The 24611-nt window shown below is 39.6% G+C and overlaps 1 protein-coding gene across 2 annotated transcripts in view; it reads left to right on the forward strand.

Moving 5' to 3' along the window:
• LOC105491729 (von Willebrand factor A domain containing 8) overlaps positions 1-24611 on the forward strand; it is a 436474-nt gene that overhangs the window by 384833 nt on the left and 27030 nt on the right. For both annotated transcript variants that reach the window (XM_071081437.1, XM_011758388.2), the window contains 3 exons: positions 7825-7933; positions 11196-11352; positions 17664-17772. In XM_071081437.1, the coding sequence (XP_070937538.1) occupies positions 7825-7933; positions 11196-11352; positions 17664-17772 (375 nt within the window). The remainder of the gene's footprint in view (positions 1-7824; positions 7934-11195; positions 11353-17663; positions 17773-24611) is intronic.

Genomic DNA, 24611 nt, shown 5'->3' on the forward strand with positions numbered 1-24611 from the left:
CATGTCTTGTTAGAAGTAGGACATCCTCAGGAAGATCAAGACAGTAGCTTCTGCCCTGCTGCCTCTTGTTCATCCTTTAATACGTGAATCAGTTAGTTTGCATGCAATTGACTCCAAGTAGCAGAAAACCCAAATAACAATGGCTTAACTATAAGAACGTGTATTATTTACTTATGTAGGAGATTAGAGGCAAGTGACTTCATGGCTGGTTCAGCAGCTCAACAATGTCATTGGGGCATAGACTCTTCCAGCCTTCCAGTCTGCCATCCTCTTGTTAACACATGGTCACCATGTGGATGCTACAGCTCTATGCATCATATTCTCACTCAACTGTGTCCCAAGGCAGGAAGTGGGTGTATGTATATGTGTGTGTGTGTGTGTGTGTGTGTTGGAGGGGACGAGAGAACAGTGCATCCAGGACAGTGAGAAGCTCTTCTCACAACCATCTTTTCTTTTACCTGGGAAGGCTGCCTAGAAGCCTCCTGGCAGACTTTCTCTCACATCTCAGGCCACATGGCTTCCCCTGCACCAGTCACTGGCTAAGGGGAATGGGATTGTTGTGCTTAATTCCAGCCAAGTATGATATATCTGATTTCTGTTTAAAAGGAAAAAAGAGGGAATGAACGTGAGGTAGGCAACTAGAAATGTCTGCTTTGCCACACCTAGTCTCCAGCTGTGTTGTCCAATCATACCTCCAAAAGCTCACTTTTCTTCCAGGATTATATTCTGGCTATTTTTATCATTTTATTGATGGTTTTTAAAAGTCATGAACTCAAGGAGGAGACTAAAATATATGGGCCTTGCCCAGAATTACAGGGCTTCAGTGAGTCATGTCCCTTCCCTGTGCTGGCTTTACTCCGGAACGTTTTTATGAGATGTAATTTACAGGATCCATGTTTTTTCCATTTTAATTGACATATAAGAGGATAATGATTCTTACGATTATAGCACACTTACCTTTAGAAAAGCAGATTGTGTCAGCTGTGAGAAATACATCAAGGGGCTCAGCATTGGGTTACATCGAAAGTTATAAGGGTCCATAATATTTTCTTTTTGGGGGAAATTTTTGATCCCGTTAAGTGAATTCAGTAGTGTTTATTTCAGTACTTGGAATTACTTACTTGAGCATTTTCTAACTGAAACCAACTCTCAAAGGAAGTACATTTCAAATGCTTTTCAACACGTACATGAAAGCAAACAGCAGCTTATCAATTTTCTGAATGACTAGTGACTGTCTAGCACATGGCTGTCCCCAGAAACAAAATTCCTCGAATGATAAGCCTCCCCGAGTGTATGTTCCAGTTTCTTTCTGTCCTGGGTTGGACTGTCCTAGAATTCCTGACTTGCATCTTTTATGAATCATTGTCAGTTGATGTAAGAGATGTCCTAAAATGGCTTTGAAAACTTCTTGACATATGTACTCCTCCATCCACCTAAAGAAATATACTCCTGTGAGTGAGTGGCATTCATAAAATGACACAAGATTAGATAAGCTTTCTAAATGCCTTGCTTCTAATTAAACATCCCTGGAATAGTATGGTGTACATTTCCCTAGAGCATATCAGGTTTTGGCTGATGTTTGTTTTTGTCAAGAATTTGTCGATTTTGAAACATCTCTGGGCTCCCATTTGGGGTTGGTGTGGAACTGCCTCGTGTTGGCAATGTGTACAGCCCCATTTCCCAGCAGATGGCCTGGCAAGACACACATGTGGCAAAGAACATGCCAGTTCCTTTCTGCCCAGAAATTTTATTGCCTGTCTTTTGCCTCCATGATGGCCATTATAGGTTTCTTTGCAACTTCAAAAGCATAGTTTTGAAGGTAACTGAGGGAGGCTATTTGAGGGGCCTTTTCTTTTACCTCGTGCCTTCATTTGTAGTACCGATTCTTAAAAGACTGTTTTGACAGCAGAATAACTGGATTGTGTGAAATGTCTTAGGGTGATAATATTTGATGAAAGTAAAGTTAGAAGACATGTAGGAATTTGCCTTTCATACCTCTTCTGGTTTTTTAAAATTTATTTTTAACAGTGTACCAGAATACACACACACGCCCCACAAAGTGAGGAATGGTGTTCAGAATGGTTCTTCCAATTTTTAGACTATTTTCGGAACTTCTCTTTTAGAATTACCCTATAGAAGAGTCTTAATGCTTATAAGCAAACTACAGATGCTCCTTGACTTCCGGTGGGCTTACATCCCAATAAACCTATCATAAATTAGAAATATGGTAAGCTGAAAATGTATTTAATACACCAAACCTACCAAACTTCATTGCTTAGCCTAGCCTATCTTAAACATGCTCGGAGCACTTACATTAGCCTACAGTTGAACAAAATCATCTAACATAAAGCCTATTTTACAATAAAGTGTTGAATATCTCATATAACTTATTAAATATACTAGAAGTGAAAAGCAAAACGGTTGTATGCGTAATTGAAGTATGATTTCTATTGAATGTGTGTATTGCTTTCATCCCATTGTAAAGTTGAAAAGTTATAAGTCAAACCATTGTAAATGAGAAGCTGTCAGTTGTCTCATTATTGTATAATTGTACCTGGTTTTGATGAAAACCCTACTTTGATAACCTTATTTACCAGATTTGAAATCACTGAATCAGTCACAGCACGTCAATGCTGGGTGTAATGGTATAAATAATTTAGTTTAACCCCTTAGTTTCTGATGCGAAAGTGATGGTCCGGAGAACTTACTTGACTTGCCGAAGTTTACCAGCAAGTTAGCAAATAGCTTCCAACAGAAATCAACTCTAAGTATCATTTGACTATTTATTAAAAATCAAATGTTTTTAAAGAATACATAAATGTCACTATGAAAGATATTAAAAACCAGCCATAGATTCTGAAGATCCTTCTGAAAGCAGCCCAGAAGTCCCTGGGGCTGTGGCAGGACTATTGTAAAACTTGTGTCTTTCATTTAAAGCAGCGTGTAGAGGGAAATTTATAGCACTAACTGCCCACAAGAGAAAGCAGGAAAGATCTAAAATCGACACCCTAACATCACAATTAAAAGAACTAGAGAAGCAAGAGCAAACACATTCAAAAGCTAGCAGAAGGCAACAAATAACTAAGATTAGAGCAGAACTGAAGGATATAGAGACACAAAAAATCCTTCAAAAAATTAACGAATCCAGGAGCTGATTTTTTGAAAAGATCAACAAAATTGATAGACTGCTATTAAGACTAATAAAGAAAAGAGAGAAGAATCAAATACATGCAATAAAAAATGATAAAGGGGATATCACCACCGACCCCACAGAAATACAAACTACCATCAGAGAATACTGTAAACACCTCTATGCAAATAAACTAGAAAATCTAGAAGAAATAGATAAATTCCTGGACACATGCACCCTCCCAAGACTAAACCAGGAAGACGTTGAATCCCTGAATAGACCAATAACAGGCTCTGAAATTGAGGCAATAATTAATAGCCTACCAACCAAAAAAAGTCCAGGACCAGACAGATTCACAGCTAATTCTACCAGAGGTACAAGGAGGAGTTGGTACCATTCCTTCTGAAACTATTCCATTAATAGAAAAAGAGAGAATCCTCCCTAACTCATTTTATGAGGCCAGCATCATCCTGATACCAAAGCCTGGCAGAGACACAACAAAAAAAAAGAGAATTTTAGACCAATATCCCTGACGAACATCGATGCGAAAATCCTCAATAAAATACTGGCAAACTGAAACCAGCAGCACATCAAAAAGTTTATCCACCACAATCAAGTTGACTTCATTCCTGGGATGCAAGGCTGGTTCAACATATGGAAATCAATAAACATAATCCATCACATAAACAGAACCAAAGACAAAAATCACATGATTATCTCAATAGATGCAGAAAAGGCCTTCAACAAAATTCAACAGCCCTTCATATAAAAAATCTCCATAAACTAGGTATTGATGGAACGGATCTCAAAATAATAAGAGCTATTTATGACAAACCCACAGTCAATATCATACTGAATGGGCAAAAACTGGAAGCATTCCCTTTGAAAACTGGCACAAGACAGGGATGCCCTCTTTCACCACTCCTATTCAACATAGTGTTGGAAGTTCTGGCCAAGGCAATCAGACAAGAGAAAGAAATAAAGGGTATTCAATTAGGAAAAGAAGAAGTCAAATTGTCCCTGTTTGCAGATGACATGATTGTATATTTAGAAAACCCCATCGTCTCAGCCCAAAATCTCCTTAAGCTGATAAACAACTTCAGCAAAGTCTCAGGATACAAAATCAATGTGCAAAAATCACAACCAGTCCTATACACCAATAACAGACAGAGAGCCAAATCATGAGTGAACTCCCATTCACAATTACTACAAAGAAAATAAAATACCTAGGAATCCAGCTTACAAGGGATGTGAAAGACCTCTTCAAGGAGAACTACAAACCACTGCTCAATGAAATAAAAGAGGACACAAACAAATGGAAGAACTTTCCATGCTCATGGACAGGAAGAATCAATATCATGAAAATGGCCATACTGCCCAAGGTAATTTATCGATTCAATGCCATCCCCATCAAGCTACCAATGACTTTCTTCACAGAATTGAAAAAAACACTACTTTAAAGTTCATATGGAACCAAAAAAGAGCCCACATTGCCAAGACAATGCTAAGCTGGAGGCATCATGCTACCTGACTTCAAACTATACTACAAGGCTACAGTAACCAAAACAGCATGGTACTGGTACCAAAACAGATATATAGACCAATGGAACAGAACAGAGGCCTCAGCAATAACACCACACATCTACAGCCATCTGATCTTTGACAAACCTGACAAAAACAAGAAATGGGGAAAGGATTCCCTATTTCATAAATGGTGCTGGGAAAACTGGCTAGCCATGTGTAGAAAGCTGAAACTGGATCCCTTCCTTACACCTTATACAAAAATTAATTCAAGATGGATTAAAGACTTAAATGTTAGACCTAAAATCATAAAAGCCCTAGAAGAAAAGCTAGGCAATACCATTCAGGACATAGGCATAAGCAAGGACTTCATGACTAAAACACCAAAAGCAATGGCAACAAAAGCCAAAATAGACAAATGGTTCTAAATAAACTAAAGAGCTTCTGTACAGCAAAAGAAACTACCATCAGAGTGAACAGGCAACCTAAGGAATGGGAGAAAATTTTTACAATCTACCCATCTGACAAAGGGCTAATGTCCAGAATCCACAAATAACTTAAATTTACAAGAAAAAAATCAAACAACCCCATCAAAAAGTGGGCAAAGGATATGAACAGACACTTTTCAAAAGAAGACATTTATGCAGCCAACAGACACTTGAAATAATGCTCATCATCACTGGTCATCAGAGAAATGCAAATCAAAACCACAATGAGATGCCATCTCATACCAGTTAGAATGGCAATCATTAAAAAGTCAGGAAACAACATGCTGGAGAGAAGTGGAGAAATAGGAACGTTTTTACACTGTTGGTGGGAGTGTAAACTAGTTCAACCATTGTGGAAGACAGTGTGGCAATTCCTCAAGGATCTAGAACTAGAAATACTGTTTGACCCAGCCATCCCATTACTGGGTATATACCCAAAGGATTATAAATCATGCTACTGTAAAGACACATGTACACGTATGTTTATTGCAGCACTATTCACAATAGCAAAGACTTGGAACCAACCCAAATGTCCATCAATAATAGACTGGATAAAGAAAATGTGGCACATATACACCATGGAATACTATGCAGCCTTAAAGGATGAGTTCATGTCCTTTGCAGGGACATGGATGAAGCTAGAAACCATCATTCTGAGCAAACTATCGCAAGTATAGAAAACCAAACACCACATGTTCTCACTCACAGGTGGGAATTGAACAGTGAGAACACTAGGACACAGGGTGGGGAACATCACACACTGGGGCCTGTCGTGGGGTGGGGGCTTGGGGAGGGATAGCATTAGGATAAATACCTAACATAAATGACGAATTAATGAGTGCAGCAAAGCAGCATGGCATATGTATACTATATGTAACAAACCTGCACATTGTGCACATGTACCCTAGAACTTAAAATATAAAAAAAAAAAAAGAAATAAAAAATAAATTGTGTCTTTGTGTTTAAAAATAAAGTATCTTCTTCTTATATTAAAAAAAAAAAAATGTATCTAGGCACAGTGGCTCCTGCCTGTAATCCCAGCACTTTGGGAGGCCGAGGCGGGTGGATCACTTGAGGTCAGGAGTTCAAGACCAGCCTGGCCCACATGGTGAAACCCCGTTTCTACTAAAAATAAAAAAAAATTAGCTGGGCATGGTGGCAGGTGCCTGTAATCCCAGCTACTTGGGAGGCTGAGGCCGGAGAATTGCTTGAACCTGGGAGGCGGAGGTTGCAGTGAGCCAAGATCCCACCACTGCACTCTAGGCTGGGAGTTTTTCTCTAAATGTTTCTAGCTATCTTGCTTGTTTAAGAAAATAGGAGGAAAAATTATTTTCACCCATTTTTAGAGCATGATTATGTGTGTGGAATTTATATCAATTGTCATATCTGCCTGCTAAATTTTCTTGGAGTATGCTGAAGTTTTGGCAAAAATTTTGTTGGTGCTGCCAAAGCTATTTGCAGAAAAGCCCAGCTAATTAAAATCCCTACGATGTCATAACACTTGAAATGAACCAACTTGGACATAAGACAATAGAAGTTATGTTGATTTTATTCTTAATGGCCATTTTATTTGCAAAGACCTCAAATTACCTACCTAACTGCATTAATCCCAACATGAAGAATGAAAAACCCAGGTACCAACATGGAATGGTTAACTCTAAAGACCCACTTCAGGCCCATTTATTTGTAAGCTCTGTTGTTCCACTGTAAGCAGTTTGAGGGCAGGAACCAATCCTCCATGGCGTAGGCCCCATGGTACCTCACAGAATGTCCCATCAGTACATTTTCTGTGAGTCTTATTTGAACAAATGAATGAGAATTTGATCTTGTCTTCTAGGAAATCATTACATCTGAGAGCAGGCTCATAGTGTGCATAAAATGTGAATGCTTTGTTTTCTTTTTATTGTGGAGTAGTATCTACTGAACTGACTACTAGGATTGAAATTTCTGTGTGATTATCACTCCTTTTGGTGACACTGTACTGAATGAAAGAGGAAGCAATGAACTTCAGGCTCTCACAGAAGGCTAAAGTACTACTTATTCTGTTTGAATTGCAGGAATCATAAATCTAGTTTTACAATAAAGATGAATTAGGAAAGCTACAAAATACCATAATAAAAATTGAAGTGGGTCCAAAAAATAAATAAGCAGTTTTTAGTATATAACATAAATCTATCACTAAGGCATACATACATAACTTTTTGTTTTTCTTTTCCATATATTTTATGTAAAATGGCATTTCTCAGAGTAATGGGATTTCTTTGAAAATAGAATGGGTAAATGTGTATATAATGACTCAGCTGGATCAGCTAGGTGGTGATCCTTTTAAACCACTGGCAAAATACCCCTCTCCAGTGAGATCCATTTTCCCTGCATCTGCTAAGTCTCATGGCCTGGTAAATGCTCACAGCTTGGTTTGCACCAGAAACATTCTGTAGCTATAATGCAGTCCAGCTCTTTACTTTTCTTTGAGTTTTTTAAAAAATTAGTTCTCCTTCCCAACTAGATGGATGTTGGAATCCATCTGATGGAATTTTTGCCAAATACTCACAGCATTTATCAAGTCCATTGGCCTGAGGTTATGTGATAACTTAAGGACTTAGGAGAAAAAAATTTTTTTTTCTGTCATGCAGTTCCTGATGTTTGTCACAGGATAGTAAACATGTCTCCATTCTTCATTTTTAGATAACAATCAACAGAGACAGTGGTGAAGATGTAAGCTCCCCCAAACACGGGAAGGAGGACCCAGACAACATGCCTCATGTGGGCGGCAACACTTGGGCTGGCGGAACAGGTTGGTGGCACAAGCATTTTCCTGAGTCAGCCTTCCCGAGGTTTCCCAAGCCCATTAGGCCAGCACAGCGCCCCTGAGAAGACTCAGAGACCAGCTTTCCTTCTCAGCCTCCCTCATTACTCACTTGGATTGTCGTCTTGCCCTCTACCCCAGCATGACATCAAGGCATGCAAAGAGCCTGGCATTTGGAGTCCCACAGGCTCTGCCACCCTGTGACCTAAGAACATTCTGACCCTCCTGGAGCTGCTTCATCAGTCAAAGGGGGATAGTGTGAACCACCTTAAGTTGTGGTGAGGATTAAATGAGATTACAATTGTTAAGCACCGAGCACGATGCCTGGCATAAAGAATATTTTCACTAAAGTGTTAATCCCTTCTTTCAAATTCCATGACCTTGGGATCATGCCAGAAATCCACAGTAAATTCTTTCTTGAGCAACTGACTTTGAAAAGAAATGGTCCTTGTCTTCCACATCTTAAAAGTATGTTGAGGGTGCAAGATTTCGAGATAAGGCTGGTTGCAGTCTAAACCGATGGCCGACTCCTTCCTCTTGGCTGCCCAACTAGGGCATTGTTCCCAGGACTGCCGTCTTCCTTTTTCCTCTGCGGCAGCTGGAGCAGACACATCTGCGAGGCCACAGGAATAGGGCCAGACTGTGTGCGCACTGTCTGAGCTTATCTCACCGTGAGGAGTGCTGGCAGGAGCTCTGTACTTCACCTTCCTTGGGATGGTCTGTGCCTCTTGGCCTTGACAGACTCGGGAGGAAATGGGTTTCTCTGCTGAGACAATGTGCTATCAAATAGGCCTGTGGACTTCTTGTCTACTCTGTTTATTCATCAAGCATCAGCTTTAAAGTAAGGCTATTTTTAGAAATGTCCTTTGATCTGGAAGTTAGTGTCAAGCCAACAAGATTTAATCCATATGGAATGCATTGTGGAACGAGCCAGCCAGATGTGGTTTCCCAGCAGTGGACTACTCTGGGGGAGAAGTTCCTATTTGTTACCAAACTTGAATTTACTAGCTCACGTGTCTGTCCAGATTGAGGCTACATTTGTTTCACCTGGCTTTTAGTTTTCAATTGATCAAGGCTCCTTGGCTTCAATTTCTCTTTTTCTCTCTGCCATTCTTTTCCCTCAGAATTCTTTTCTTTGAAGTGAGCTCTGGCCCAACAAGTCATCTGATTCCCCTTTCTTCATCAATGCTCCTCCCTTGCCCACCCTCCCCATTATCTTCTGAACGGGTTTGGAATGTCCAGCTTAGCTTTAAGACTATGCCCTGCAGTCTTAGAACCTCTGGGAAGCATTTTCATTGAAACAGTACAAATTAAAGGCTCTGGGAAGTGGAGATCATGAAGAGCACCACCTGCTCCACCCCAGTGCAACTTTCCCCGGGGCCCTGTGACTCATGTGGCCAGTCACTCACACCAGCTTCTGATGTTTCCACCACTTTCTCCCTTTCACCAGAATGATAACATCTCAGCACCTAGGAAACTTTCAGCTCAAATTCATGATCCACCCATACTCAGGATACCCTGCTGTAGGAAAGGAGTTAGATCCCAGAAACACCTTTTCCTCCTGTAGCTCATTGTCACTGTCCAGTTACTGCACCCCTCCGCCTATTGGCTGGCCATGAGAAGAAATGGGAGTCACACACATCCCAGAAGGAATTTTCCACCACCCATTTCTAAATAAAAGTGAAATATGTTCCAATGAAAAGATTAGAGTAGTGTAATTAATAGGTAGTTCTCATAGTATTTCCCAAAAAGAAATGACCTAACTGGACTTTCAAAAGGGGAGCAGTTCATATTGAGTTCTTGGTTTTAGTTTTATTAGACCAGTTAAAGCTCAGTGGTGAGGTGGGGGTGGGGGTGGGGGTGGTGATAGTGAAAGAAAAATGTAACATAATTTACCCAAAGTCTAAAAGCCTTCAAATTTTCCACTTTCTGAAACTAGAAATTGCCTAATTCTGCATAACTAGGCTTTGTTTTATAATAGTAAAAGCAGTCCGTTATATACCTTTTATTATGTGCCAGATACTGCTGTAAGCATTTTAGCTTCATGACAATCCCATGAAGGAAATAATATTAGTATCCCCACTTTATAGAGAGGAGCCTGAGACACAGAGAAGTTAAGTAATTCCCCAAAGATAAATGGCTGGTGGGTTGGAACCAGGATTCAAACCCAAGCAGTCTGGTTTAACTATATCATAACATACAATAGCAGCATATTATAATATACCATACTGTACTATACTGCCCCTCAATATTGGATTCTCTTCTAAGTTCTCAAGTTACATGTGAATAAACAAAAGAAACGAGTTACTAGTATTCTAATCTACCCCTAAATAGGGGTAACAAGCTTATAGCCCAAAGGCCAAATCTAGCCAACAGATGTATTTTTTTTCCTCTGGTCCATGTAGTGTTTTAAAATAATTTCAATTTGGATGTATTTAGACAAGGTAAATCCTCTCTAAGTTAGTCAATGTCCCCACAACTTTTTATCATATGACCTACCTGGCCTTACAGGCATTTACAACATGAACAGTTCATACAATGTTACGTTATAAAATGTAATATGTATATGTAATATGTATCATGTGAACTTGAGTGTCTATTGAAAGACTGTTCTAAAGCTGATGGTGTTTACGTTATATACTGTTCAAACCAAAAGTCAAAGTGGGTGTAATAATTGGCTTCTAATCTTGGCTAAGCCAGTGATATCAGGTCATGAATATTTAGCCTCTCTGTGCATTATTTTTATAACTTGCAAAGCAGAAAAAAACAGTATTTATAGCCTGACTGTCCAGGTATTTTAAGGAAAACTAAGGTAATACCTGAGGGAAGGGAACAGTTGTTCATTTAATTAGCAAATATATACTAAGTATCTATTGATATTCAAACCACTCTTATAGGTGCGGTAATACAAAAATAAATAAAATATCTCATCTATCATATAGTTAGTGAGAAAAATAAATATGAAATAGTACACAAGAGTATGAATCCCTGTGAGGTAGCAGCATTAGCTAAGGTGTCATAGAAGTTGGAGTAAGCTTTGATATATAGGTAGTATTTGAACAGATGGGAAAAAGGAAAAACATCCTAAACAAGAGAATACATCTTTTTCCAGAAGAAGGTAATTTGACTGTTTAATTACTAGTTAAGTACAGTTAATATCCTCCACAAGCCTGTCCTAAAGCCATGACCCAACTTTTGTTCTATGGTCAAGTTCAGATTTATCATCCGAATTTCCATATTTTCCTTCCAGGGGGAAGAGATACGGCAGGCCTGGGTGGCAAAGGAGGCCCTTACCGGCTGGATGCAGGCCATACGGTGTACCAGGTCTCTCAGGCTGAGAAAGATGCAGTTCCCGAGGAGGTCAAGAGAGCTGCTAGAGAGATGGGCCAGAGAGCATTCCAGCAGAGGTCAGTGTTCCCATCGCGTTTAGAGCAGCACTACTGTTATGGTGAAATGTCACGGTGGACTGTGGGGAAACCTAGATTTGTGTGCGTTTCCACCTCATGCTGCAACTCGGACCTCAAACTGAAATCCACAGATATCCCCATCCCTAACTGAAACAACCAAATAAACAAAATCCCCTGTTCTTTCTACTCAGGCTCCTTAAAATCTAAAGCTCAATTCACCCCATGCATGTCTATCTGTTCCTAGGCAACATAGGGAATTCAGGTAAGTCTACACGATGGTCCCTTCCTGCCCTCAGAAATCTTGCAGATTAGTACGGAGACAGGACAAGGGAACACACACACACACACACACACACACACACACACACACACACAGAGTTAAGTGCTAAAGTCATAGGGTGCAGAGGTTGTCCCCTCCAGCAGTACAAAGAAAGGCAAGTTTAGTGGGCTGCTGTGAGGTGCGGCCAGAGCTCAGCTAGGATTTAGAGATGGGAAGAGAAGAGCCAGAATATTCCAGAAAGGGAAAACGAAATGAGCAGAGGCACCAGGGCAGGATGAGCATAGTGTCTGTGGCAGAGAGAGGCAGCTTGCCCACGCAGGATAATGGGTACCAGCTCGGGAGGGGGGACAGTGAGTTTGGATGGGGAGGCCTCATCAGTGAGTAGAGACCTTAATATAGGCCAATGACCCTGTGGCCCTTGGACATTCCCCAGCTGTTCTGGGCCACTACAATTGGAGCCATTTAAAAAATAAGAAGAATCCACATGATGTTACCCTAGACATCCACATGTGTGCTTCAGCTAAAAGTGAAAAATACCAAAGAACCACCAATATTTCCTTTCAGATTCCAGGACCTGGTAATAGTTTGGGAAGCAGATTTACATTTCTGTGCTGCATGAGAGGAGCTGGGCGCAGTTAGAAAAAAGCATGCTAAAGTGTATGAGTTATGAAATTCCTCCCACGTAGAACATCTGGTATTACATTACATGCTGTGCTTCCACATCCTGCAAGTAAACAGTACAGGACAATAGAGACAAGAATGCAGGCCCTGCCGCCACACCCTCAGGAAAGCCTGCCAGTTCAGACCCTCGCGGGTTCAGGGTTCAGCAGGTAAATAACACACTCGATGCTAGAGGCAAGAGTGTTGCTCTCAGCCCTTCTGCTGGCTTCCCTGGTGACTGTTGACAGTTTATCTGTCCTCTTTGTGCCTGAATTTGCTCTTCTGGAAATAAAATTCACTCTCCCTTTCTCCGAGGGAGGTTATGAGAACAAGTAACTATGTTAGGAATGAAAGTGTTTAAACGTCTCAAAAAAAAGGTAGAGAATAGTGTAGTGAACGGTCTTGTTAGAAAGAAAGTTCTCTACATTTCTTACGAATTATAAAGTACGCATTTAGGAAAAGAACTAAACAGTTGGACATGTGTCATTCTCCCCTCCCCAATTAATGAGTTCCTATGGTTGCCACCCTTAAAACCTGCCAAGTAATTATTCAGTCCAAATTTTTGCCCAAGTGGACAGGTAGATAGAGTGTTCTGGCACACACATAGTTCACAGGGAGGCAGAAAGGTAACAGTGCTTGTACCTTCTTCTCCTGTTGCCGTAATAGGAGTAAGGAGTGTGGTTCTGTTAAGGACAATTGCCCTACAGGGGAAGAAGTCAAGGGGCATCTGTGCCATAACGCAAATGAATTTAACGGGTGTAAGAGAGGAAAGAGAGGACACGGGGAAGGGATGAGGAAAATATACACATCTAGTAAATGCTGCAGAGAAGAGTCGCAGTTGAAGTAAAAGAAAATACCATAAGGTGGTTGAAAGACAGAGGAGCTGGGCAAGGGTGTGAGAAACGAGAGAAAGAAATAGAAACACATGGAGATCCTGAGAAAGATGGGGCACAGCAAAACACCAAGAGAAAGATGTTGCTTTCTATTTTCATGTAGAAATGGAACTTTCATCCCATTTGGTGAGTATTTCATTTAATGCTGCTGAAAATTTTTCAACTTTTTATGAGGAACTTTTCAAACATAAAAGTTGAGAAGAACGTATAATGAATGCTATGGACCCAACCCCCCAACTTCAAGAAGAAAAATCTGGCTCCACTCCTAGTCTTCTCTGCCGGCTTGTTTTGAAGCTAATCCAAGACTTCTATCATTTCATTGTAAATATTTCCAAGTGTATCTCCATAATATAAAAACAAAAAAAAAATACAAACTCACAATACTATTATTAAGTCTTTAAAAAGTAATAATTCTTCACTATCATCAAATAATAAGTTTTAAAACAATTTTGCCACTTACGCATATGCAGAATGAGGTCAGTTCCCACCATTGATCCTTTTATGGCATCCTGTACCTTTTCTCCATAACTCTTAGCACTGTTTCCCATTATGTGATTTGTGAATAGTTGATTATCTCTCCACTGACTGTAAGTTTCTGGGGGGCAGACATCCGTCTGTTTTGTGCTCTAGTGTAACCCCAGGACCTACACCCAGAACCTGGTATGTAGCAAACCTTCATATGTATTTGTGGAATGAATGATACACACATGCATACAAGTTAGGGAGTCATCCTTTAGTACTTAATTCAGAGACTGACTGAAACTAGGCAGTCCTAGCTATGAGCCAGAAAGTTTGTGCTAGTGCCTTGGAGAGCCTAATGCTGCTAAGTGAGTTCCTGACATCATCAACACAGCATTTTGATAGCATCTATGTGTATCTGGTTTTAAGCTAGATACCAGCCCCTACGTATCAAGAATATATTAACTCAAGCAGACTAACAAAGAAAGACAAGCATAAAACGTGAATAAAATAGAACAGAAACATTATACCAGTGAAAAGCAAATGAAATAGACAGTGAGGTACATGTACACACTTAGAAAAAGCGTTTAGGGTGGGCACCAGCTGTGGCAGTTGCATCTACTACCATTTGCAAAATTAATCAGCCTCACACAGTGGATCTAAGCTTATGTTTGTTTTCCTTATAATTGATTCAAAATTATAGTATTTAAGTCTGACCTATAAGAAAAAGTAAAATGAGAACTAAAATTCCCAGACTCTTACGTAACAATAAATATACCCTTTAAAAATATACTGTGCCAACAAAATGCAGTTAGTCCACATAGATTACTAGGATGTGAAGCAGCTGTGCCCTGCAGTTTTGATCAGGGTTAAAGAAGCAGAAAGATATATTTCCAGCTAGTTTTGTGGGCTTGAGAGTATTAGCAATGGGTACCTCATTTGATCCAGAGGCTAAAATTTCTCTTTTCTTTCTACATCCCCTGCTTCAGTCATCATCTTTCAAATTTTATCAGCTTTGATTGCCTTGTAGGTGATCTTTCTGAAAACCAACACAATCTGGAATATGGTTTCCAGATTTCTTCATAATTAAAACAGCATGTGGTGCGTTTTGGGTGCAACATGATCGCACCAGTGGTAGCCCTATAACTGGAGCTAATTCTGATCACTCTGCAAAGACCAGTCTGCTCGAGGTGGCTTACCAAATGGCTAGCTCCTTCCTTGATATGTATGTGTGTATGTACATATGTGTTTTTATGTGTGTATATGTGTTTGTATTTACGTATACACCTACAACCCATACCTCCAACATTGCATGTGAGCGCACCCACACACACACAGTAGTTCAGAAGATTGTGTTGTGGTTAGGCTTTTGAGATATATGTTCATTATTCCCTGTCCTAATATCAGTACCTTTTATATTTATAGAAATATGTGATTAAATTAGCGCATATGGATACGGCACTGTAAAACCCAAGAGAGGTCACCCAGCAAATGAACTTTCTACTTACAGTTAGGTTAAGTTGCTGCATTTTAAATAATCCTGAGTTGTATTTTTATTTCAGCCATTCAGTTCATTTTGAGCATCCGTTATATGTTAGGTACCATGCTATATATGTATATATATATATATTTTTTTTTTTCTCTCTCTCCTCCATCCCCTCCCCACCCCAAGGACAGCTGTGTCTACATTTGTTTCTAATCAGTGCTAATCTCCCTTCTTTGAGAAGAAGCATATTGACATACACACACACACCAGTTTAGGTACGAAGGGGTAGGTGGCGTGTCCTGCATTGTTCATTGTGCCCAGCTTCTGTCAGCTTTGATACTTGAGACATAACTTAATCTAATAAAAAGTCATAGAGAGATTTCAGAGACTTCCAGAAACTAAATACAAGAGGTATTGTCAGGAGGTCAAGTCCTATACACATATTTCTTTTTATTCTTCAGGACTGAGAGTTAATTAGATTTAGAAAGGCACCCTGGTATGTCACCTCAAGATACAACCATTCAGATATTATAGTGGCCTCGTCTGTATTTACCTTGTAATAGTCAGTATTTTCAAAGAGCCATCCAGCAGCACTTATTGAGTGCCACTGTGTGCCAGGTATTGTGGTAGGTACTGGAAGTTCAATGAAAAAATAAAACATGGTCCTTCTCCCTGAGGAATAGAATAGAAAACATCAGAGTACATCCTATGTAATAAAATTATTTGTCATTAAATTTTTGTTTCAGTTATCCTATATACATACATGCATTTGTGTATACAAGATCTCAATGTAAAACATTTCCTACTATGGAAAGAAAAATTTGAAAACACCATAAGAGAGGGCAACAGGCCTATCTATTAAAGCAATAAAGTATGCGAGTTTCATGGTAGATGTCTGTATAGGGCACATGAAAAGGGAATGGCCAGCTTTATGCAAGGGCTCAAGCAAGACTTCAAAAAGGATGTAGCCTTTGAGCTAGATCTTGAAACCTAAGTTGGTATTATCCAGTGGGGTGATAGGGCAGGAATGCCAATCTACCCCATGGTAGTCTAGGCCTAGCATTATGTAATTGTAATAAGCTTCTAGAGCTCTCCCCCATCGTGAATGGATTTTTCCCAACCTGAGAGGGAAGAATAGAGAACATTTATTCTCATTCAGTATTTGAGGTTTCTGTTTTAGCTCAAGGTGATAAAAAATACACGTTAGATAAGAGTTTCTGCTGTACACCTAGGATTCATATCTCCAACATTGCATGCATATACACACACCAGTTTAGAACATTATGTTATGCTTGGGCTTTTGAGATTTGCACTTATTGTTCTTTGTCCTAGTATCAGTACCTTTTATATTAATAGAAATTTATAGAAATGTGTGATTAAGTTAGTGTGTTGTGGATACAGCACTGTAAAACCGGAGAGGTCACTCTTTGAATGAACTTTCTACTGACTGTTTAAGATGCTGCATTTTAAGTAATGCTGAGTTGTATTTTTATTTCAGTCATTCATTTCTATTTATTCTGAGCACCCATTATATGTTAGTTCCATGCTAGGCACTGTAAAGATAAAGATGAGAAAGACTCAGCCCTTATCTAAAGGAGCATAGAGCCTAGTTGGGGAGACAGAAGGCAGATAATTACAGCATGGAGAGCAAATTCTCTGAGGGAAGAATGAAGTGAGATAAGAGCACAGAAGAGAGACCTGGGGGTCAGAGCAGGCTTCCTGGAGGAGGCAATCATTGACTTGAGTCTTGAAGAGTAAGTGGGAGTTAGTAGGCAAAGTCAGGGGAAGGACACTCCAAGTGGGAGAGAAGCACTTGCAGGGCATGTAATGTGTATGGGGAGCTTCCAGTGTGCTGGTGGGGCTTCAGTGAAGCAAATGATAAAAACTGATAAAAAGGAGCAGCATACTGGGAAGACAGAATTTCAAAGCCACAGTAATATTAAAATACAATTGTCCTGTCTGGATTACACTGTCAGCGATTTTAGAAAACTCTCACATAGGAGTACAGAGCAGCACATTCACTTACGTTCTTTAGGCTTGAACTGTTACCTTGGTCAACCAAATACATGATCTCAATCTTAAAAAGCAACCCATGGGAACCCTCTTAGGAATCTGCCACATGAACTGATCGGCTGCAAACATCATAGTATGGCTTTGGGATATAGCAATGGTGTACCACAAAGCCAATTCATACTGGCTCATGAGAGCCAATGGTGCACATTTTTTTCTAACTCACTGTTCATAGCTTGTAACTGATCATGGTGGCAATATTTACATCATGGAAATCAGCAAACACTACAGATCTAGGACTTTTTTCTTGTCCTAGTTTGTTAACCATTTACTAGCACACTACTGGATGTTACCTTCTTTGAATATGGAAGCATAGCTGGAGACATCGCTTCTTGCCTTTTCTCATTAACATGAATCTGAGTTTCCAAGAAGTTTGCTAAAGTTCTAGCAGGAGGTGAATGAAAGTAAAAACCCACATTTATGTGATTTAAGCTGTTAACTTTTTATACTCCTCTGGTTTCAGGCTAAAGGAGATCCAAATGAGTGAATACGATGCTGCAACCTATGAAAGGTTTTCAGGTGCTGTTCGGCGACAGGTGCACTCCCTCCGAATCATCCTGGATAATTTACAGGTAATCTTCTACTTATGGGCCAAGAAAACAACCTGGGTCCAAACCTGGACACGTTCCTAAAGTCTTGGAGAAAATTATCTGAACCCTAATTAGCCAATCCAAAAAAATGTATCGGTGTGAAAATGTCTGCATAAAACTGGACTATCCCATGGCTTTCTTTTTGATCATCCAGGGTATGTATTCTCTGTGTCCCCGGCTCCTCCTCCTTCTGCTCTCCCCTTGCTCTCACATTGCCTGCTCTTTTGCAGTTTCACAAAACTCTCAATGCTGAGGAACCAGTTAGTACTACTACTGCTCCTGAAGATATTAAGACACTTCAGTATTTCCTAAGCATGACTATTGTTTGGAGATTTCACATTAGAAATTGTGCTCCGGCCAATTTACACAAATAATTTAGGAGGGGCTGAGTGTTCCTTAAAATCACAAACAAAATCAGATTATTTTGTCTAAAGAGAAAGCAAAGCCTCATTTCAGGGCAAAGGGAGAAGGGTTGGGAGCCAAGCTGTACCCTGTGTCTGCATTCTACTGTGGAATCTTGTGTTTCTTTTCCATGAAGTATTTCAAGCTGATTGCCTTTCCCTTTTTGGTTCTTATTTGTAATTGTTCTTTTGGGGGAAGTTTCATTATTTTTGCCAAGTATTGGGGATTAGAACTTCTGTGATGCAGTTTTTAATCCACCATTTTAACCCAAAACTCTGGAAAAGCCTCATTTTTCAAAAGATCTAAACTGTATCCAGAGATTAATAAAAGTTCTGTCATTTCCAAGAGGAAAGATCTTTATAATAATTAACCAGATGTCTAATTTCAAAATCTAAGAAATGTAAAAATTAAACCATTTGCTTTTTTAAAAATCCATATGCAGTTATTTAGGATAAAACAGCATAAGATTTTATATAAACTATGTGAACAACATGATGTTGAATGATTGGATCGTCTTACATAGTCGCTCATTTGACGAGTGTTCATTGCCCTGGACATGGAGAGCACCAAGACAGTGCCAGGTTGGCTCTGAGCTTCAGGGTAAGGCAATAGTTGGCTAAGGGCCAAAATGGGTGGTTCAGAGGAGGTGAGGGTAATGGGAGATGGTTCCTATCCTAAGACTGGAGAATGAGTATGGTTCAGTGATTCACTCACTTCTTAAGTTCTCAATGCACACCAGGCATTAGAGATAGAAAACTAAGATACAGCTTCTGCCCTCAAAGAATGAACTCAAAGTCAACTAAATTTCCTAAGTTCTGTAGAGAATTTTGCACACAATGCTATGACACGAAATGAGGAAAGGCTTCATGGAGAATGTAATGTTTGAATTTACTCTTGAAAGATGCTGAGGAATTTCCCATGTGCTTAAGAAGTCAAGGCATGTCCGACACAGGAAGCAGTATGCACAAGTGCACAGAGGTATAGGATTGCACAGTGAGTTCAGAGAAGGACAGAGTATTTGGTATGGCTGAGAAAAGCACACCTTGGTGGGAGACAGTATCAAGAGAGGAGGCTGCCAGAGTCATAGGCACCAGATCCTGAATAGCCCTGGATGCCACAAGAACATGCAGACAACATTGAGTCCTACCCTGCGAGCAGAAACAGAGGCCCTTAGAGGATTCACAGTGCTACAAAGGGATATAAGAATACATTTTTAATTGAAGGTATCAGATTCCTCATCTGGTATTAGTTGATGTCTTGATTGGTATTTGTTGGGGACCATGCTATAGTTGCTTTTACAAGCACTATCACATTTAATCCTCAAATCAGCCCTTTACATAAATGGTGTCATGTTTATACAATCAGCCAAAAGATGAAAAGTCAGGTCCACTGCTCTGACTTTTCACAGTCACACACGAACAAAGCCTGGATTAGAATTAGAGTTAGCATCAAGGAATGACTCTTCCACTAATCACCACAACAGTGACACCAGTATCAGAAAACAGAGTCCACTTTTTCTTTCAGCTTTCAAAGAGGAATGAAAGAAAACTCTGAAGGTCTTAGGTGAAAGCAACAAGTAAGATTAAATGCATGGAAAGCAAAGTAGCACCCATTTTTAACAAATCCTTAAGGGGGTTGGAGTCAATAACTTACTAAATATCCTCAACAAGAGTAATTATTTCAGGGGAGTTTTTATTCTCTTCCACTCTGGAGATCTAAAATGAGAATATAGGCTTCACTGATACCAAGAAAGAGTTTTAAGATATAGGAAAGAAGATAAAAGCAATTTAATCCTTGAATAAGTAGCTAAAATACATGTAGAACTTCCATCTTTAGAAATCTTTACAAACAATACCAGCATTATAATAATAGCAAGCATGTACTGAGAATTTACCATGCACCAGCCATTCTACCAGGTGCTTTATATTGTCATCATCACCAAGATCACCTCCATCGTTATTGTCATCCTCTGCAGCCAGACAGCCTGGGTTCTATAAAATAGGAATGACAGATAATAGTGTGTTAGTGAAGAACTCTGAAGATATACATAAACAGTGCCTAGTATGCAGCACTCTCTACAGAAGGATTCACTTCATTGTTATCTTCATTGTACTTGCTAAGATTTATCAGCCTGAATTACAGGCCAGGTACCCAGTCAGGTACTTTACATTCATTGTGTTATTTAATCTCTACAGAAACCAGTATGTATAATTTTCTACATTTGATAGATGAGGAAACATACGTTGTGTCAATTCTCATAATCCTGTGAATACTGGTCCCATTTTTGGCATCTTTTGCCCCCATTTTAAAAATGAGAGACCTGAAGATTAGAAAGAGGGTGTAACCTGTCCTGGGCTATATGGCTAGCGAGGCAGGCGTCTGGGCCCAAAGCTCAGTTCATTGTTTTTTGTTAGGGTCTCTGTTCTCTTCTTCCAATTCAACGATTCCATAAAAAGTGTATTCTTATATATACTCATAAAACATTTTGCATCATTATCCAAATGCCAACACAGCATTTTTCAAGTGTTTTCCTTATTGAATCTTTATTTTTATTCCATAGGGGAATTATTCTCCGGTGGGCCTTCTAGTCCTCAATTTAGGAAGATAGGGCTAGTTTAAAACATAGCTACTGGCCAAGCATGGACACGGCCTTGTGTAGAATATGGAACTTTAGATTGAAAACAAAGCAAGGAACCTTTGAATTGGTTCCATTTTGCCATCTTCTGCCAGTCCTGTGTGGCTCCAATTGACTAATATCTTCCAGCTGTTTTGAGGTTGCTATGTAATCCAAGTAACCATGGGTGTTTCCTTGGTGAACAGCACAAAGTTTGGCCAGGAACTAGCAAATCATCACTTGAGATGACTTTCCAAAGCACAGCCTCAGGCCCACTCATTGATTCCAGGTGGGATTTGAGGAGCAGGAAATGCCGTTGCCACCCATGTTAATGTCTGCTTTAACATGTGCCTGTGTTGCAGTACATGTCTTTCTTCTCGATTAAGATAGCTATCACCAGTGACTTTTCTTGGCTTCTTTGAGTTATTGTACCTTTTCCCTTTTGTGAATCGATCACATGAGTCTTCTCATCAGTCCATAAATACTTCAATTATACTTGGTTCAGAATCTCAATCTCCTATTGCAGCATGCATGCTCTAACAAAAAACCACTTGATTTTAATCGTATCTTCTCTCCAATGTTTTTCGGATCTATAATCATAATTTCATTCTCAGGCTAAACTAAATTAAACTTTCTCTGATTGCTTTGGCTAGCATGATATCTCCATGAACCAACAATTATGTTCCTATTTTCCCCTGTGGTGTTTCAAACTAAGCTTTTGTTCAGATAAACAGTGCTCTGAACACTGATTGTGTGGCACGCACTGTGCTTGGCACTGAGGGCACAGAGATTGATAAGATAGTGTCCCTGTACTAAGAAAATTCTGGGCTTGAGGGGCAGAGAAGACAGACACCTAAAGAGATCATTCCATTTAATATGGTAAGTACCTAGATAGAGGGAGGCTTAGAATGTGGTGGAGCTCAGAAGAAATGGATTCAAGGATAGATTTGGAGGTAGGGGTACATGAACTGAGCCTTGAGGGACACACAAGTATTAACCAGACAGAGAAGGGTGGAAACAACGCCCCAGCAGAGGGCACAGCACAGACAGATGCATGACACTGTGTGGTCTCAGGCATGAGCTGAGAGCTGGTTCTGTCTTCTCTAGGAAGTTTTATAGCCATGGAGGAGAAAGTTTCAGAGACAAGAGAGGTGGAAGTCAGGAGATTAAATCATAAAACAGTATCAGTTATTTGGGTGAGAAGTGATAGGAACCTGAACCAGGGTAATTGAAATGAAAATGGAAAGAATGAGACAAATTCAAGAAGCAGTTTGGAGGTAGGAGAAAAAGACAAGTGACACTGAACGTGGGGGAAGGGAAATGGGAGGTTTTTAAGCCCTGGAGGACAGAAATAGGGGACACAGGAAGCAGACAGACTCGTGAAGAAAGCAAATGTTTGCTTTGGATGTTATAATATGTTGTCTCACTATTGGGACACCTGTCTAAAAATATCAAACATGATGTTTAAAGTTTTCAAAACCTGAATTTGGAGTTCAGGGGCAAGGTGAGGACTAGATAGGGTTTCATGTTTATATGGATATTTATATATGTATTTTTGTGGTCATCTGAATAGAGGGACAGCCCGAGCCAAGGGAAGATATGTCAACTAAGGCAAGAGTGTAGAGCAAAGAGAGGGGAACGGTGAGAACAGCCATGTCAAGGAATGTCTGCATGTCACAGGAGAGCAGCAAAGTGCCAGTTACTCTTTCTTAGCACATCATGAATGGCTCATCACTCAAGACATGGTGTCAGTGGCCATGAGAGGACAACTTCATCCAGGTGCAGCCTAGAAATATAGTCCTGACTTCTGGGCTGCATGGCTATGGGCATCTCTAACCCAGTCTTTGCTAGGTGACCATTAAAATTATTTAAATAGTCAAAAGCTTTACACATTGAAAACCCAACATGTCAGGAGAAATTAATGAAGAGGGCTAGTGACATGCAAACAGCTTTGAAGAATTTTTGCTAAATATAGTTTGATGGGACCCCTCTCAAAGACAACTTGAAAACCTTCCTGAGAAATAGCATTATTCATGAGTAACTGCATGAGAGCTAAGAGAATGTCACTAACATCCCTTGACTGGAAAGGCAGGGAAAAGAAGAAAGAGCCCTAGAGCTGGTGAGAAGCAGATCACTTGACCTCCATTTTGTCACTGCCATGCAGCAGCGTTTGAAAGCAGCAGCGCTAGGGAGACATGGTTGGGGGGAGGTCTAGGTTTCACGCAGTGGCTACAGGCAGGAAGCTGAAAGGGGAATAGCCCTGGGAAAAAGGCCAGACCAGCCCCAACTTATACTTGGCTTGAAGACTAAATCACAAAGGAGCCAAATGCCCAAAGTTGGCCCCATTGCAATGGCTTTTCCAAACAAAATAAGAAATGATGTGGTGATGAAGTTCTCATGCTGGGACTGTCCACAGTTTCAATTCCTTCCCTGCTGAATTCTTGAGCTGGCATTGTAGATTTAGTTCAACCAGTTTAAAATCTCTCAAGGAGAATTCTAGTAGAAACTAAGTGGAAAGTGAATGCAGCCAAGGAGCATCTGTCCAATCTGTTCCTGAACAGTTTTGTATCTCATCATTTGAGAATAAGGACACGGAAAACATAGAATAACATGGGATGTATGAAAAGCTTGCGTATTGAGGTGGAATAGCAAGCATTTAAGATATAGAAGATGCTGCTGGGATAGAATATTCTTCAGAAAACATAAAATTTTTAGAAAACCTCTGCTTTGTGTTCTCACAATTCAAAGAAATTTGAAGTATGTGAAATAAGATATAAATTGAAAAGTATCTGGCTAAGAAGCAAGCAGAAATAATAAGGGAATTGAGTGCAATAAGGAAAGATAAGAAAACTAAAAGTGCACTGCCAAAACTCAAATCTACATGAAAAGTAGAAAGAACAGACTCCATCCAGTCCTAAATCTAAGTACTACTATGAACAAAAAACTTGAAAAGTTATCCAGAGGAAATAAAGAGGTAAAAACCATAAGAAAGCTACTTGGTAAAAACAAAGTAGAAAGCTGACATATAGAGCCCTGAGTCATCCCAACAAATAGAACAGTACATGAAACATGGTAAGTGCTTAGTAAACATATGCTGAATGAACAAATGATATCCCCATAGAAGAGGCCACTGAAAAATATTCATAAACAGTAACCAAAGTAGTAACAAAACTGCACTGACCTGAAGAAAGGCCTAAGTCTGTGAATCAAAAGGACTTTGCAAAGTACCATGCAGAATTAACCAAAGAGAGAAGCACCTCAACACAGCTTCATGGAATTTTAACATTTCAAAAATAAAGAAAATATCCTAAAAGCAGAGAAGCAGACAAAAAACAAGCTATTGTTAGAGAAAGAAAAATTAATCTTACATTAGTTGTCCCTAAAACCTTGAATGCCATGGGATAGAGGAACAAAGTCTGCAGGATTTTGAAGAGACAGTTCCTGTGACCCAAGAATGCTATGCACAGCCAAAGTACAAAGTGACAGATAGTTGCAGATATTCAGAGGCTTAAAATGTCTCTTAAGTAACCTTTTAAAAAATAACTTTGAAATAGTCAATTAAGAGAGGAATAAAAATTCCTTAAGAATGGGAGCCTTGTGATATAAAAGGACCAGTAATGAGCGTTAGAAGCAGTTCAGCACAAAATCAGGTCTAAATAATTGTGGTAAATCTATTTTTTAAAAACTCAAATACCAAGAATCATTCTTTTTAAAGGTATACCATATTAAAAATTGTGAATTTAATAATAAACAAGGCCTAAATTCTCACATTAGTTTTAAAATTAAACAAAAATCAAGAAGATTT

This window comes from Macaca nemestrina, chromosome 16 (assembly GCF_043159975.1).
Source record: "Macaca nemestrina isolate mMacNem1 chromosome 16, mMacNem.hap1, whole genome shotgun sequence".
Classification (NCBI taxonomy): domain Eukaryota; kingdom Metazoa; phylum Chordata; class Mammalia; order Primates; family Cercopithecidae; genus Macaca; species Macaca nemestrina.